At 48.1% G+C, this 18,439-nt stretch overlaps 1 protein-coding gene across 1 annotated transcript in view; it reads right to left on the bottom strand.

The window, feature by feature from the left end:
- The window catches only part of RPS6KA1 (ribosomal protein S6 kinase A1), an 80,780-nt gene extending 62,825 nt beyond the window's left edge, over positions 1-17,955 (bottom strand). The window contains exons 1-2 of the mRNA XM_074976204.1: positions 17,805-17,955; positions 2,841-2,885 (exon numbers count right to left, since the gene is read on the bottom strand). Coding sequence (XP_074832305.1) covers positions 2,841-2,885; positions 17,805-17,867 — 108 coding nt within the window. The 5' untranslated portion in view covers positions 17,868-17,955. The remainder of the gene's footprint in view (positions 1-2,840; positions 2,886-17,804) is intronic.
- Positions 17,956-18,439: the final 484 nt, after the last annotated feature.

The raw sequence follows: 18,439 nt of genomic DNA, 5'->3' as shown, positions 1-18,439 counted from the left end.
ATACAGCATCAGGCCTGGTTCTCAGTGTACTGTGGTATTATTTAACTCTAATTTACCCCTAAATGTCTTCTAAGAGCCCAGTAAGCAGTGGAAGTGTTGATAAAGCTGCTAGATAATATTGACCTCCCATAGTTTGGCAAATTCCCTAGCTTGGCACCCCTTCAGGTCCTTAAAGAGGTTCAAGAGATGATGCCCCTAAGATCAGATCAGCTAGTTGAAGAACAGACACGCAAACTAGTCAGGAATGCAACACTGAAAGCCAAGACAAGTCTCAAGAAGACATTTGGTTTACAAGAACTGCTGCTTTTGGCAGGGATCCCCTGAGAGGCCAGACAACCACCTTTACAGTAAAACTTCTTTAAATGGTGCAAGATTAAATCTAACCAATCTATGTCTACACTGGCAACTGAAAGACAAAACTTTTGTTGTTCAGAGGTATTAACAAAAAACCCCCAAACCCTGTTCTTTACCACAACAACAAATTCTAGCGTGCCCAGCAAGTTGTCGACGAGTGGCCCTTGTTAGTGGTGGAAGCACTTTGTTGGCCAAAGAGCTGACAAACGGCAGTTACGCTACCTGACTTTTACCAGTATGGCTGTAGAGACTCAGCTGTGTCCCTAAAAGCTGTGTAGTGTGGACAAAGCCTAAGAAAGTAGGAAACTAATTTACTGGAGCACAATCAAGAATCAACCTCCAGGGACGGCGGAAAGAAAAGAAAAGAAATCTACGAGCTGCAAGCTAAAATGTAGCATTGAACTGGCAACTCTTTCAAGGATACACATCAGATATCAAGGGTGACTCTGATTAGTGTTTCTCAACATTTTTTTTTGTAAAGTACCCTTACCAGAAAAAAAAAAAAAAGTACCCCCAGTAGAAAACAATTTTCAGACACACAAAACTTTTTTCTACTACTGCCACACATTTGTTTAAACAACTTACTTGGTTGGGGTGAAGAAATTGCCTGCAGGCCATAAACTTACTGTCATGCTTATGACTGTTCAAACAGGATCAATCAAAAATTAGATTACCATAAAATAAGTCCAGTTTTTTATTCCTAAAAAAAGGTTGAGAAATACTGAGTGAATGCACCCTCTGGAAGAGTTCTGCACACCCCTGGTTGAAGACCACTGCAGTGGAATACACAAGCCCTTTCTCCACAGCCATAATATTAGCACATTTTGAATGATCAGCTCCCCATACTGAAGGGCTTATGCACAGCCACTCTCCTCCACTGTGCCACATGAGAAACCTGGCACAGCAGGTGGAGAACCAAGGCCGAGGCATTCATGCAGCTTAGGGTTTGGCTAATGGTGCACGGAAAGACGCTTCTATGTGCTAACAGGCAGATGAGCTGCGTGACTCGTCTGCTAGGTCGCCGCAGAGAAAAACACGCTCCTGAAACCAAATTTGTCAACGCCGCACAGCTCATGTTCAGACTAGAAAAGGACATCGGGCCTATGGAGCAGAAGGCTGAGCCTGTGGTTACGTAAAATTCTCTCCTCTGGTCCAGGCTTCCTGCATGACTCTGGGCAGTGGCGAGCGGTGAAGGGGGACACCAGCCATCTGCCCCTTTCCTGCCCCCTCGATTCCACCCTCTCCCCCCAGTCCACCCTGACTCATGGCTTCCAGTGAGTACAGGGAAGGGGCGACGTTGGGGGTGCAGGTGACCCCTGTGCACCCCACCACTTTGGGCAAATCCCAGCCTACCTGTGTCTCAGTTCTCTGTCTGTACAATAGGGAGAACGGCACCTATCTTAACCTTACCCGGCAGGGCTATGAAAGGGGACGCAGAAAGCACTAGCGGGTTGCAAGGATAAATCAATCAGTTAAAGAGTGCAAGGCATCCAGGTAATATGGCAATGGCGGCCATAGACCTGAGAGATACAGACTGCCTAGGGGGAAATACTGGGCACCTGCAGCCCTTTGCATGGAGATCCTCAGTACAGTTACACTGACAGCCAAGTCTCACACTATGCTTTGCGTTACTGCTTTTCCTTCCGGAGGTGGGGAAATGGAGACAGCAAGGTCAGGAGACTTGCTAAGGTGACAGGGTGAGTCCATATCAGAGCCCGTAACCAACCCCAAGAGGCCTGACCCAGTCCCCTGCTCTAACCCACTGAGCCTATCTCCAGCGCATTCTGAAGCAGCTCCATTGGGAGGACAGTTAAAAGGCAGAGCCATCCCTGCCATTGGGGACCCTGCAGCAGCCGCCCCAGCCATCCTATGGATGGGAATGAAGATGACCTGGGGCAGGGCACAGAGGGCAACTGGATGCAGCAGCAGCCACCGGGTGTGGTCTTTGCTTGGCCTCACTCCACATTTAATCCGTGGATGAGTGGCAGCTTGCTCAGCTCTAATGTTGCCTCCCGGCCCATTGAACCCCACTTCTCTGTGAGCAGCTGGAAGGCCTCTGGTCCCAGTTGCCTGCAGAGAAGTGGGGATCAGCTGGCCGGGCGGGGGTGATGGAGTGCCACGCAGTGAGTACTGGGGGGAACCAGGGAGGCTGAGGGCAGGCAACTGCCTGCAGCTGCTACTGCTGTCCACTGCCTGCCCCCTGCCCCAGGTAAGGGGCAGAGCATGCGGCATGGGGGGAGGGAGGGATTGCTCGACGAGAAGGCAGGGACAGGCCATGGTGCCTGCATTCACCTCTTTCCCTGCCTTTCACCCGCCATCTGCCCACCTCCTCCAGTTAGCCACAGAGCAGCTGATTTTAAACCATCACCTCTGTGCACCCCGAGAAAACAAAGGCTCACTCGGGTAGCTCTGGAAGAAAGGCACTGTAATGTTTCCCAGAAGGTTTCCAAGGCTACATTTGTTTTGGTTTGGTTCGGTTTTTTTACCTTTGATGGACATCTCCCGCCTTCGTCGGGCGCCGTCTGCCCATTCTGCAAAATGCAAAGAAGAATCCACCGTGAGCGAACGCAGGCGCTATGAAAGGGCCATTTTGGAGCAGGGGAGCCAAGTTTCCCTGACAAGACTTTTATAGGAGGGTAGGTGGTGATGAAGAGTCCTGAATTTGGGTGGGCCGGCTTTATAAAAGATAGAGCACAATTGTGCCACTCATACATGAGACAGACTGGGCAAGGAGAGGTGGTCAACCCCCACCCCCTAACATTTCAACCAAGAAAAGAACTGGTATAACCAGCACCATTAGGGAACTCAGCTAAGTGTGCCAAGTGAGTGTAATTTACGCACACCTGCTGGTCTGTGGACACCAGCTGGTGAGGGCACAGACTGAAGGAGAGAGAAAGCTACACCCAGCTTCAAATCCTTGTATTAGCAGGAAAGGCAACAGGCTGAGATGGACACGGCAGTTGCATTCAAGGCAAAATTGTATCCCAGATCGGAAGTTACAGATTTACTGCTGACACACATCTTAAAATAGGCTAATCCTTGACATCATTTACATCAGCGCTGATATTGCCCCGGGACTTCTTGCCACAACTGGCTGGTTTGAGGATGCATGTAGCCCTTTGCATTCAATAAATACTATCTTGCTAACCAAAGCGCTGTTGCTGCAAAGTGAAATGAAGCCATGATAGGTGACTTATTCCTATTATAACAAAGTGCTGATCACATAGCCCATGGCTCTGTGGTGTCAGATTCAGCAAGATACCTGCCCTGGAGGACCAAGCAAACTTGGGGGGTGAAGATGGCTGGGAGATTATTTGCTTACATTCAGATATCAGATATTTAGCAGAGTGGCAAGAATATTCCCTCAAAATCCTTACCTTGCAAAGCCATTTCACCTGTTTCCTGCTAAACTTAGCTTAGAAGTGAAAGGATTTTAAAAATCCAGTTGCCTCCTCTCTATTTGTGCTCTGCATTGTTTTGCATTGCACTCTGAGCAACAGAAGGCAATGAAATTAAAGTTCCCCTTTATGTTCTTAGTGCTTTGAGGTCTGAGTTTTACACAGTGGGGCACTGGAGAGGCTTAAATCAACTCGTTAGGATTAAACGTTTTTGTTTTTCTGTGACTGCTGACAAGCTTTTGTAACCCTCTCTGACAAGAGATGACATCCCGGCCCCCGTGAACCCATGCCCCTTTAAAACAAGGCAGAGAAAACTTGCATTTCTTGACCCCTTGTATGACAGCTTTTGGAATCTGATACTAACAAAGTCTCACTTTAATGCCCCAGCCTGGGATTTCTTACTGGTGTTCCACATTTGTCATGAAGTATGTACATACAAAAAATACATCTGAACCCCATACATACCACTAGTGGATAACTACAGTAAAGAGAAAACTGTCATATCTGGCATTTTATCTTCCAGAACTCTCAAATTTTAACCATAAGTAAATTTTAGGTATGTTTTCCATAAGCCCAGTAGAGTGAAAGTAAATATAAATACATACAGCAAACACAGTAGAAGTGTACAGCGTACAGTGGTACTGCTGTTGGTAAATGAAGTACTCTGCATATATTTTTGTTTGTTTCGTAATATCTAATCTTGCTTTTCCTTTAATGCTGTGCACTGCTAGGTATACCTCTCTATTATCCAGAATATTGGAATATCCAGCCACCTCCCAGTCCCAGAGCTGCTGAATACAAGAGGGTTTACTGTAGAGTGTTTTTAGCACAGGAGAGACCAGGCAGACTCAGCTCTTCACATACCACTTTCATCTTCAAAGATAAGCACAGTGGAAAACAGCTGGCAATCTCCATGCTGTAGGAGATGCCCCGCTCTTGGAGCAACAAACTGCACCTATTATACACTTCACAGAGTTTGTCTGTCTGCCTCTTTGCTCAAGAACTCCTGGTAAACAGTAAGAGCTAGGACCATCAACCTTGGGATGCAGCTTCCTCCTCTCAAAACTTAAAGCCAGATCAGGCTTTGGTTGTGCCAGGGAAATGGGATGTGCCTGGAATGGGACTGCTTCTCACAAAACCATACGAGCTGCAGCAGTGAGAGAGGGCTGGGGTATTCCTCTCCCACCAGGGCAGCCTGCACTCTGAACCCCTCCATCCCCAGCTCCATCCCAGAGCAATAAGTTAAAGAAGAAAAATTAATCAAGTTTAGGACCTGAGCAATCCCGGGTAAATCATCTAGCCTGTGTCTATTGCTTTATAACCATTCACTACATGCCATGCCAATTACAGAAGACCGTGAACTCCTGACTGCTAGACTGACTTTAGCCCGGCAATATTTACACCTAAAAGGCCCAATTCTGATCTCACACCAGTGGCGCTCCAGTTGTTCCCAGTTTGCCCTAGCAAGAGCTCAGGCTTAGCTTGCAGTACAACCAGTTGCTCTTCTAAAGAGTGGGCTTAAGCACGTGCTTAAAGCAGTTGACTTCAGTGGAACTCAAGCACATACCTTAGAGCTGCCAGGCATAGGGACTGCTTAAACTGGAGCGTGGGGAAACCACCGTGGCGCCCTTGCCACAGTCCTTGGTGTAAGCAGGTCACACGAGCAACATATTGGGTCAGCCTATGCTTCGTTTTGCCCGGTATCTCACCTGGGACATTGGTCTGTACCAGGGCTTCTGGGGTTGTACAGAAAAACCTAATTATGGCGTGACCCACCCATCTTCTGCCTTCTGGTAGTTGGAACCTTAGGGTTGCCCCAAGCATGGGATTGTGTCCCTGACCGTGTTGGCTAATAGTCACTGGCGGATCGATCCTCCCTGAACTTACCCAATTCTTTTTTGAACTCTGTTATACTTTAGGCCAACACAGGACTCCTTGGCAATGAGTTCCACAGGTTAGGTGTGCCTTGTGTGGAAAAGTGCCAATTGCTTGGATTAACCCTGCTGAGTGTTAATTTCATCAGGTGACCCCTGGCTTTTGTACCATGTGAAAAACATCTTAATCTGCCCCATGCAGTCTACTCTGGTAAAACTGGTTCCCGCAGGCTGCAGGCAGCTCAGTTGCCCTTAAGCACTTCCTTTTGAATAGAAAACCATCCAAATTAATGACTCCTGGCTATTTTCTGCTGTTAGCCATCTTTACAGTCAAAATGACATTTACAGTTTGATGCAGATATAAGCAGTCATATGCTAATCCAGGGGTCAGCAACCTCCAGCACGGTGGGCCAAGAGTGGCACATGAGCTGATTTTCATTGGCACGAGAGGCAAGAGCTCAGCCCCACCCTCCTCCCCCATGCAGCCGGGAGCTTGCTCAAAGCCTGAGGATTAACATAAGACCAACTAATGCTCCCAACCACCACTTAAACAGTAAAGGTCTGCATCTTTACTTATTTATGAATGAAGCTGTTGTAAATAGGACTATTAGTGACTTTAAAAAGTATCACCAGCACTTGGACCGTACATAGAAGTCAAAAGGTCAAATGTTGGCACTCCGCCTCAGAAAGGCTGCTGATCCCTGTGCTAATCGGTCACGTCCATCCCTCGCCCCTGCAGCGTGGCAAAAAGGCCTTGTTAGGTATGGTTGAAGGACTTCGGGCCAGATTCCCAAAGCTATCTGAGCTGCTTGTTCTAACTCAGCCCCTTAGAAAGGATCAAATCATGTTCTGTTTGCTGTCATACCCTCAGGCAGCTTAAAGATTCGGAAGTGTTTTCAACTATAAAAAAAGACTAACAGTGGCACCACCACCGAACCAAATTACAGAAGAAATTGCTAAGCGTTTCCAAGAGCTCACAGACATGGTGTGTAGGAGAAGCTGCAAGCGGCTGGGGCCTATAAGCAGGTTTATGAAAGGAAGTAAGATCTTTCACTTGCATAGAGAAGGATGCCACCTTGTGAATCCCCGTGAAGGAGGGCTGGAAGCGTGCTTGTGTCTATTGGGTCAGCTGTAAGCGATAGACAGTTCATAAGTCACGGCTCTTTAAAAATGCAGCTTTGTAAGGGATGTGTCTAAGATATACAATATAAATAAATATAAATGTAAAAATAATAAGAGGTGGAATGCCCATTCTAAATTGAGGAAGTTGAAATTTAATTAGCACCTGCTCAGAGGCAACTAGAGGCACACGTCAAGAGAGTGAGCCAAACTTCTTGTGGGCCAAACTCTGCCTTCATTTACACCCTGGAAAGCCACAGTAACTGCAGGCAGACTTTGGCCCATCGTAAACTCAGACCAAGGTTGCCAGACCTGTGGTTTTTGACCACAACACCTGCTTGAAAAGGGACCCTGGTGGCTCTGGTGGACACTGACAACAGACCAGTCAGAGTCTGGTCTGCAGCACAGCTATGCCAGGCCCCCTATGGCTCCTGGAAAAGGAAGCCAGGTCCTTGCAGCCCCTCGGTAGAGGGAGGTGCCACACACTGTCCTTGGCCCAAGTGCAAGCTCTGCAGTTCTGATTGGCTGGAAACCATGACCAATAGGAGCTGAAGAGGTGGCGCCTGTGGGCATGAGGGAGGCATGGTGACTGAGCTTCTTTGGCCATGCATGCATCTAGGGTCGCAGGGACCTGGTGGCTGCTTCCTGAGAGCTGTGGTGACCACCACTAGGACCCTGCCCCCTCAACCCCTGCCGTAGGTCAGAGTCCCCTCCTGCACTCAAACTCCCTCACAGAGCTATCAACCTCTCCCACCCCAGTCCTGAGTCCCCCCCCCCACACCTCAAACTCTATCCACAGCTCTACCCCAAGTCCATACACCCAGCCAGAGCCCTAACCCGATCCCCGCACTCCCACCTGATGGGGTGGTGGATGCAGCATGCATGGGCGGGGCCTTGGAGAAGGGGCGGGCAGGGTGTTCAGTTTTCTGTGATTATAAAGTTGGCAACCTTACTCAGACACCCTTAAACATCCTGAGCAGGAACCACAAGGATGCAAATGACAGTGGTTCTCAACCAGGGCACGTGTACGCCTGGAAATACACAGAGGTCTCCCAGGGGTGCATCAACTCATCTAGATATTCACCTCGTTTTACTACACACTTCTAAAAGCACCAGCAAAATCACTGCAAACTAAAATTTCATACAAACAATGACGTGCATATTATACTGCTCTATGTATTATACACTGAAAAGTAAGGACAGTGTTTATATGCCAACTGACTTCTTTTACAATTAGACGTTACATCAAAGAACCTGAACAATTGTTCCCTCACAGTACGCTGTGACGCTTCTGTATTTTTAGGTCTGATTTTGTAAACAAGTTGTTTTTAAGGGAGGTGAAACTTTGGGTACATAAGGCAAATCAGACTTCTGAAAGAGGTACAGTCATCACGACCGGTTGAGAATCGCTGGTGTTGGACAAAAACAACAAGCAGTCCTGTGGCACCTTATAGACTAACAGATCTTTTGGAGCGTGAGCTTTTGTGGGCAAAGACTCGCTTCATCAGATGCATGAATGGTGCCACAGGACTTCTTGTTTCTGAAGATACAGACTAACTCGGTGACCCCTCTGATACTGGTGTGGGATAGTGTTTCTCAAACTACTTTTATAAAGCACCTCCTTTAAAAATAAATTATAAGTACCCCCAGTACCTACGATATTCAGACACGCAATTTTTTTCTACCATTGCAACATGTTTGTTTAAACAACGGAATTGTAACGGGTGGGTTGGAAGAAACCGCCTATTGGCAATAAACTTGCCACTGTACTTGACTGTGCAAAAAGGATAATAAAAAAAAATTAGATGAACCTAAAATAAGTCCAATTTTTATTCAAAAACAAAGGTTGACAAACACTAACGTACTCTCGGGAAGAGCTCTGTGGACCCCCAGGGGTACACACACTTCTGGTTGAGAATCACTGGTGGAGAGAGGGAACACGAAGTTCTGCACACTCCCCCCTCACGCCCCACTCAGAGAAGAGCATCGCTTTCTATGCCAGCCACCAGGAGGAAAGCAAGACAGTGCAGGTAAGGCACAGGACTCCTTCTGTTAGTCTTTAAAGTGCTCCTGGACTGCTTTTTTGTTTTGCTAGTGTATAGACTAGCACGGCTTTCTCTCTGTTACGACTCCTGGTTTGTATACCTGGCTCTGCCAGAGTTCCCTCAGCTTTGAGATCTTCAGAGGGGAGGGAAGGACTACCAAAGCATGAGATTTCAAAGCACCCAGTGAGCTGTAACTGACAGACGACACTCCCTTTCTGGCAACAGTTCTAGCCCCACAGTGTCTCCGCCTTTCACCGTATCGCCTCTTCCGGCTTCCTCAGCATTTGGCATGGGCCTTTACATGCCACATTTCATGGATTTCCTGCCATCCAGCACCTGCTTGGCAGAAAACTACTTGTGATCGACTCTGGTGAAGATGCTGGGGTGGGGGGGAAATCAAACCAAAGCACGCATTCCAGGGGCTGCTTTGCATGCATACACGTGCTTTTACCAGGAACTCAACCCATCCAACAACTCAGTCACTTTTGAAACCGCTGCACAATTAAGCTTTGCGGGAAGGAGCCTGCAAACTTTGAGCTCCCTCACACACACTCCCCAAAGGAAAAAGAAAAAAAAACCCTTTACCTCCTCACCTGGTGGTTTCCATTTATCTCTGTGACCCATCCGGCATTATATAGGTACGTTGGTCCTGACACGTTCATGCTAGTCACCTCCCCAGGTAACATGCTGCAGTTCACTGCTTTATAAATACGCAAACAAATTTCTGGACTTTTTATCCTCATCATTTTGTCTTCTAAGAAGCCTTTTTCAAGGCTTCATCCTGTACTCCACGTGCCCACAGAGCTAACCGGCTACCTGTGGCACAACCAAAGATAATCTACAGCAGCAAATTGTTCCTTCATTTCCCCAAGAACGCCCCACCCATTGGGTGACTCAGAAGACAGCAGTGCTGGAGACAGGTCCTAGGGACTGACTAAGCAATGCCTGCTGCAAGTGGGGGCAATGTGTTGGCTGGGCTGGCTCCATGCCCCCAGAAGAGGCGGGGCCAAAGGTGGAAGGGGCGTGGCCAAGGTGATCATCCCTTAGCGCTGCACGGACCATGGTGCTGGGTCCCCCACCCCTCCCAGAAGCTGCACAGAGTGGTAGAGTGATGCTTCTGCGTTGTTTCACAGGGGCATGATGCTCCTGGCCATTTATGCTGCTAGGGGCCCCTCTGAAACTCCAGGCCACTATATAGTTGCCTGCACCCCCTGTCAGCAGGGCTGCTACAAAATTTTACTCTTGAACGCTTGAATATTGTATATGAAGAGGGGGCTGACACGGACTGACCCAGAGGAGCAGTTCATGCCACACACACTGCAGCTCGCAGGCCTCTCAGCAGTTTGTGCACCCAACTTTTCCAGCAAGCCTTGCTACAAGCCTAAGGAAAATGCTGATTGAGGGCAAGCTGACATGCAGCCGGCGGTGCTGGCTTTCGCGGTCACTTCCTCTAGAAATACCACTGGGCTTCCCTTTCAGAAACCAGCTTTTGCAACTGGTGACCCCATCACACCCAGACTGACACCATTGGGTTGTCTGTTTGAGACAATCGTCTGTTAAGGATACAAATGGACGTAGTTACATAACTGTCACCTACGGCCGTACTTGGAGATGTTTATCTTAGGACTTCTTGCTTTTTTAAATCCCTTTAATTCCACATAATCCTTATTACAGCCAGAAAGCAATTGCCAGAACTGGACACAGTAGCCATGGCTGCTTGGAATCAGAGAAGCAGGAAGAACCCTCCCCCCCTCAACCGCCGCCCCCCTTGGTTCATGAAAGATACAAAGCTCATTCTTTGACTGCCATTAACACAATCAAGGCATTTATTTTCTAACTAGAGTATTCAGCAAAAGTCTGATAGACCTGCTGTTTAGCATTAAATATCAGCTAGTCACTAATCAGATGGCTATAATAAAAAACTAGACTATAAAATACACCTAGGCAGAACTGATTTTTTTTAGAATCACTTCAATGGACAGTATTGATTCTTTTAAAGCACTTTTCATTTATTGATTTAAATTTTAACGGCTGCATAAAATTTATGGGGGAAGACTCGGACAATTTAATGACAGTGGTTGTTGAAATTCAAGAGGTTAAAGGTTTACAACCACTGAAACAAAAATTGCCAAGATCACATGTCAAAGTATAACAAGGAGAGATCCTTAAAGATCTCAAGAATTTATGCTGCCTAATGCAGCAGGAAGAGAGCCTGAGACATAAACCCTTGTATGAGAGACCTAGTTCAAGGCAGGACCTACTTACAAAACCTTGTAAGAACAGGGCTGATGTTGCAGAAATACACATTCCTAAGAAGAGCTAGTTGCAGAGTATTTAATGCAAACTCATGCCAATATGAAGAGGGGCCAGAACATTCCAGTATTCAGGTAGTACCAAAACATTTCCCAAGGACAATAGAAACACACCAATGTCCCCTCTAATCTTTTCCATCCATGTGCAGAATAATTTTATGCACACTGAGAGGCATGTGCAAAAGTGCACCACCAGTAGAAACAAAAACCTTAACTGGGGGCACACTGCTAATCAGCTGGGCAGCATTTTAATCTCTCGCCAAAGCGCAGAGCTTACAGAGAACACTGGAACACAACGATCCCCTTCTAAAAGAGATCCTCAGATAACAATATGTAATAAAGATGTTTCAACTGAACTAACATGTACAAGGTGAAGTCAGAGGGCAGTACCTAACTAGGTCAGAGAAGCAGCACTAGCTTGTATGTATTGAGGTACGAAGCTTTGGGAGTATTTTTGTTCAGCTGTGGGGAGAATAGAAAGTTCCACCCCCATTTACTGAGCTGTACCCATTGCCATAGACTTACACGTTTTAGTATATTCATGGAGTTTGCTAGGTGCTATTACTGTGCTCTGCTGACAATAAACCTGATCTTGGTCGTTTGGGCAGTGTGTCGTGCCATTTGTCTGAATAGGGCTGGAATAGCAATCAAAAGAGCGACACACATGCAGCAAAACATCTATGGATATCTCACCACTCCTAGCTGTAAACACAGATTGATATTGATGGAACTATTTTTCCATCAGTTTATGTTGTATCATGAAATCAATGTCAATCAATATTTACCCGTACAGATCTAATCCTTCCGTGCCTAAGTGTAACTAGAGTACTGCATAGAGAGAAAAAAGATTTTGCAACTCACTTCCATAAATGGTGAAACAGTAAATGCTGATGTACAAAATCCTAACATGTTCTCCCTCAAATGAGAATCAAACCCTTAGTTCAAAAGTCTTCGATACTTAGACAGGCAAACGGTTTTATTGCTCATTTTCTTTTAAAGGCAGTTTGAGAGTCTTTGCTGTTTGTGGTTCAAGAACAGAAAATACTACAAAATAAAGATACCCCATACAACACAGCATAGCCCAGATGGCAGACTGATAAATTGCCTGTGTGATGCTGGAGGAACTTGTTAATACAGATCAATATCGTGTAGCTTGCTTCTTTATCTTCCGATCACTGGCGTATGTAGCAGTCAACTATGATGTTCACAAGAGACAAGTTAGCCATGGAGAACTTTTGCTTGGTTGGAGACATATGTCTTTATAATGGGTAAAATAATGCCAGGTTGAAGTGACTCTGCATTAAGCAGCTTGCTGCATGTTTTCTTAATGCAGTGATTCCTAACCTATGGGTCCCCACCCAAACATGGGTCACCATTACATTTGCTAAGGGTCACAACTGGGTGGCTCCGAGCTGCATATGACTCTTTACGGAGCCATTTGCAGCTCCAGATGCTGTTGCCTGACTCCTCCACCAGGTTCTAGTCCCTGCCCTGCTGAAATAGAACTCAATTTAGTTGGTTTAATGGCTGTCAGGATGGATCCCGCCCTTAAATCAACTGAATTGAGTCCCATTTCAGTGGGCCAGGGCAGGGAACTGCCTGCGCTGCAAGTGTGGGAAGGGAGTAGGAGGGCTGGGGGGAGCTATGCAGAGGAGGTGGCAGCTGTGGCCCGGCGAAGGAGCAGCAGGGGGCAGCAGTGGCAGAGCGCGGAACTCACGTGAGGTAGGTGGTGGAGGTGGTTTGGAGCTAAGAGGGGTTCAAGTGCCACCTCCAAACACCGTTCTCCTAAAGCCAAGACCACCCACGCCCATCACCTGCGCTCAGCACCACCCACACTCCCTGACCATGTACACACAGCACTACCACAGATAGCCTGCCCAAGGGGCCACCTCCAAACACCCTGCCCCTGTGCACAGCACCACACTCACCCTTGCCCTGGAACACAGTGTCACTGGCACCAGCGTACCCTGTACACAGCCTTAGCAGTGCTTTCAGACACACACACACCCCTCTCCTAACACCCACAAATAAACTTTTTAGACTACATATTAATTGTTTTATTTACTTTCAGCCATATACATTTTATACGTATGTCGCCAGGGTGGATCCCAATGTAATTTTCGTGGGGCGTAAAAATGTTCAAAGGGGATACAACAGAATCAAGATTTATAAGAAAAAAAAATTTCCCCTGGGGAGAACCACCTCTCCCCCTGCGGTTTTGAATTCCTTTGAGTCACGAAGTCTTACTGAATTGTCAAAAGAAGGTCGGGAACTGCTGGCCCAATGAAACAAGAGTTTTAGAGAGAAAAGCATTGCCTAGAAGTAGAGCACCATTAAGTCACTGATTCATTTCCTACTGCCTGCACTCCGCTTCAGCCACATTTCCCAACTACGTAGGCAACATTCTGACTGATACAGAAAAATTCGAGGTCTCGGACGCAACTGTATCTGCACTTTCTTCCTGCAGTGCACTGGTCTCACACACAGCCGCTCCAAGGTCTTCACCTGAGCTTGCTGCGACAAACAGAACCAACTATGACCAAATTAAAAAAGAAGAGAGCGCGAGGGAGAGAGAGAGATTACTAATGCTCCTGGAGTGTGAAAAGAAAGGTTTGATTTCTCACTAAACCTTTCTCTCTAACGCTGTGATAACACGTCTGCTCCATGACTCAGAAAGCAAAGGTTTGCGGAAGCCTGTTGAAAACCTTCGCCATGGCAAGGATCCCAAAGTAATTTATGTAACTGACGTTTCAGAAATGTCTCGTGTCTTAGCTACAGGAAGGGCCAATGCACCCTCGCCCTCCTTTAGTAACTCCATCCTTCCAAGCCCATGAGTCATATTCCGTCTTTCAATCTTTTTCTACATGAAGCGGCTATAGAGATATTCTGCTAAGTTACAGACAATGTGCAAGCCCCTAGCACGGAAGATGGCAGCCCACACTTAAAGATGAAACAAAAATCCACCAATTCTATCCATGTTGCTAATGGGATCCAATGCCCAGGCACACACTTCCCCAATTAGCTTAGTTTTGAGTTCTGCACACAAGACCAATAATCCCAGAAGTAAAAGGATTCATTGTTAGAGGTTCTACAAACCTACTGGTACCACTGATTGTTTTTGGAGCTGCGGCTGCTCAGCACCCCAAAAAGGAGAGGGAAGGTGTGCGGGGAAAGGATCCAGACAAAAGTCATGCCGTGATGATTAAATTAGGCTACTCATGAGGAAGCAGGTGATAATGCACTAATTCATAAGGTTTTATCATTCTTCTGTTGAAAGAAATAGACTTCACGGATGAAAATGATTTCCAAACGTGTTAGACACAGAACCTCCCACCACAAACACAACCAAAAAACCCACAAGCCCCAGTTTCAGGTCAGACGTACAATGACTGTAACATTGACACATTCAACAGACAGGCATACAACACATAAAAGTGTAGGCTGTCCACAGGCTTAAGCACTAAACCCCAATCCAACCAGCAGCTGTGCATGTCACTGATACTAGCGTTAATTCTTCCTTCTGTTAGAGTTTGCATTTAGTATCTGGCATAATGGGGTCAACCGATTCAAAAAGAAAAACAAAGCAAATTTAAGGCACAGAGGTAGCTTATGGTGGGATGATCATCTTTCAAATCTAAGTTACCTCACCATAAAAGTATCAGAGAGTAGCCGAGTTAGTCTGTCTCTTCAAAAAGAGCAAGAAGTCCTGTGGCACCTTATAGACTAACAGGTATTTTGGAGCATAAGCTTTCATGGGCCAAGACCCACATGTGACAAAGCGGGTCTTGGCCCATGAAAGCTTATGCTCCAAAATACCTTTTAGTCTATAAGGTGACACAGGACTTCTCACCATAAAAGTCAGCCCAGGAAGCAGTGTATCTTCATCAACTCATTATGGAACAAGCAATTCCCTCCTCTCCCACCCATACATACATGTATACATATGCAACCTCGTGACTCAAAACATTATAACATGCTGTTAGCGCACTGCAAGATGAATCACTTGTCTGTCCAGGCATAAGAATGGCCATACTGGGTCAGCCCAAAGGTCCATCTAGCCCAGTATCCTCCGACAGTGGTAATGAACAGAACAGATAATCGTTAAGTGATCCACGGCTTCTGACACATAGAGGCTAGAGGCCACCATCCCTGTCCGTCCCAGCTAATATCCATTGATGGACTGATCCTCTGCAAGTTTAATCGGGTTCCTTTTTGAACTCTGTTATATAGTCTTGCCCTTCACAACATCCTCCGGCAAGGAGTTCTACAGGTTGACTGTGCCTTGTGTGAAGAAATACTTCAGTTTGTTTTAAATCTGCTGCCTATTAATTTCATTTGGTGACCCCTAGTTCTTGTTGGGAGGACAAGTAAATAACTTTTCCTTGTTTACTTTCTCCACAACAGTCATCATTTTATAGACCTTTACCTTATCTCCCCTTAGCCTGTTTCCCAAGCTCAAAAGTACCATTTTTATTAATCTCTCTTCTTCCTGCAGGCCTACAATACCCTAATCATTTTAAATCAATCCAGAGGTCTCAGCCCAAAGCAGAAGGAGACCCTGAGCGCTGCTGCCAACCAGCACGGTGAAGTACTGACCCAAAGAATCGCAGGGCTTGGGTGGCAAAAGGAAAGCCAGCTGTGACTCCTGACACTCAGAAAATGTGACTATCCTTGTTCAGTGGTTCTAATCTGGTGCCAGGGACTGAGAAGTGGGGTTTCAGAGTCAAGTTTCTTTACCACAAAAGGCCTATCAAGAAGCTTTGTTAAGTGTTAGGTCTGGTTTTAGCAGAACCTCAGCTTGAGCCCGTGTGGAGACAGAGTAGCTCATCTTAGCACAACAAGGGAGCATCGGGGCCTGAGAATACATAAACTACAGAGTAACAGCGATGGGTCTAGTTGCCATTAGCAGGTGCTCAGTAACACAGCACGCAGCCATAGGTGACTGTCTAATATTCAGTTTTAAACGTTTCCCAAACTTGAACCTTTCCTTTTAAAATTTCAGAGCAGAAGCCAGCAACAATGAATGCATACAGCACACGCAGTATCCTGTCCGCCTAAACGCAAGGACTGGGCTTCTCGGCATGGCAATTTGAGCAGGAAGAGAAGGAAAGCGGGTATGCAAGAAAGAAGCGTTTAGGCTTGATAGAACACCCGGGAATTTTAAACACATGCTCAATCTAGCAAACTGGATTAGTGGGGCAGCAGTGTACATGCTTGGAAGGGGAAGCAGTGTAATACACTTATGGGAATATTCTGACATGGGACTTTGGAGTGAGCATTGCATTTTCATCCATGTTTGGAAAGATCAGAGTGCAGCTGGGACACTACTGCAATCTAAACAGCAGGAGATTCAGAGATAAGGAGAGGGTTCTGGATTTCATTCTGCATTTCTGAACGTTTTTTTTGGTTTAATGAGGCCCTTATATGTTGGCTAGGCTGCAAGCTGGACACTTCCCTTCCCTAAATAAGATTATATAGGGTTAAATGTAGCTGAAGGAGGGGTTAATACATGATCTGATAGATCATGACAATGCATAGTGTACCAGCTATATTGGTGGATGGTTTTCCTACAAGCCCTCAGGAAATTTGATTAGCTGTACATATGTAACATATGTATTACACATGTAAGACAGCTACAGACACAGAACGCTTTTCGGGAGGGGAACTGAATTCCTCTCCAGTGTTAACTTAATACAGGCAAGACATCACTAATATCTGGTGCAATAGATGACGGTTGTGGTGCTTTGTTGTTTCTGTTTGAAAGTTGGAGAAACGCCCCCCCATGCCCACCCCGGCCAAGGATTCAGTACAAAAGATTGCTCCAGGACTGACATGTAAGTTTTAACCCCAGACCGCTTTGTACAACCCAGCTGTAAACCACAAGGGGACACCCGGAGGGGCACAGCAGCCAAAATATTGCAGCGTGAGAGGCCAAACCAAGGCAGTGGATTATGGGTGCCAGCCCCAGGGCAGCACAGCAAAGCCACATGATTATTGTGAAGCTGCTTCTTGGCACAGCAAAATAAATACATAACTCCTGCGACTGAAACCTGCCCGCAGACATGTTGCTTGAATCAGGTGAGAACTCTCCGCCTGCCTGACTTCTTCTCCCCCTCCTTTCCAGAAAATTAATGTCTCCGCTCCTTCAGGGCAAGCTGGGAGCAGAGAGCTGAGGTGCAGAACCCCTAATGGCATTGCTCCGACCATCCCTCACGGAAGGGCCATGTGCTCCATAAGCCGGCCAGCCTATGTCTAGCAGAAGGTCGCTCGAGCTGCCACACTCCCCAGCTGGGTGGCAGAGGAGACCTTGGGGACCTTCTCTGGTCAAAGGGAAACTTTGTCTGTCTGTCTGTCTGTCTGTGCGCGCGCACCCCCCCCCCACACCCCCGGGCGATCTGTGCCCACCGCGGACCCCAGGGCTTTCCCCGGCAGAGGTAAACACCCCGCCCCTCTGCGAACCTCTGGGCTCTTGCCCAGCCCAGCCCCCCGGTGCCCCTGCTCAAAGCGAGCCCGGCCGCCGGGCAGGCAGCGGGGCAGAGTCCCACTGTGCCAGGCAGGGGCTCCCATACCGTCCCCAGGCCCGAGCGCCCTCCCCAGCCCCCCACGCCCCAATGCAAGGGGCCGGGGCACGGCCTCTCCCCGGGGACCCCCCCCGCCCCACTGCCCGCAGCCAGCCGGCCCTGCCCCGCGCCCCCTGCTCACCTCCGTGTCCAGATGCACCAGCTCCATGTTGGGCCATGGGTCCCCCAGCTGGGCGAGCGGCATCCTGACGGCTCGTGGCCCCGGGAGCGGGGCGGGCCGGCTCCTTCCCCGGGCGCTGCAGCTGGGGCTCCGCCGCCCTCCGCTCCCGAGCCAGCTCCGAGCCCCGGCGCTCGCCGCGCCGCCCTCCCAGGGCCCGGCCCCCTGCGCCCCATTGGCCGAGGGGAGGGAGGCAGGTTCCGCCCGGCGCCGGAGCGCCGCATTCCCGCCGCTCCCGCGGGGCGCAGTCCCCGGACAGGGCAAGTCTGCTGCGGGGGATCCCGGGCACGGGAAGCAGGCCACGCGCTGACCCCAGGGGGCTCTCAGCCCGCCCCCCTCGCGGATCCCCTGCTAGGGCAGCCCCCTCACCTCCCTCCTTAGCGGGCACAAACTCCCCCCCGCCCGCTTTCCCAGCTGCTCCCCAGCCTCGGGTGCACCCCGTCTCATTTTTCCCAGGCACCTCAAAATCAGCTCCCCCCGCGTGAAAATGTTCACCCCTTCCCAGGCAGCACCCCCAGAGCGACTCCCCTTACAATCAATACCCCCCCCCCAAAAAAACAGGAAGGCCCCAGCGCGGGGAGGTAAGTTAGCTACCGAGT

Source organism: Carettochelys insculpta, chromosome 24 (genome assembly GCF_033958435.1).
Source record: "Carettochelys insculpta isolate YL-2023 chromosome 24, ASM3395843v1, whole genome shotgun sequence".
Lineage (NCBI taxonomy): Eukaryota > Metazoa > Chordata > Testudines > Carettochelyidae > Carettochelys > Carettochelys insculpta.
The sequence above is the reverse complement of the archived record's forward strand: the minus strand, read 5'-3'. Positions and strand labels throughout refer to the sequence as shown.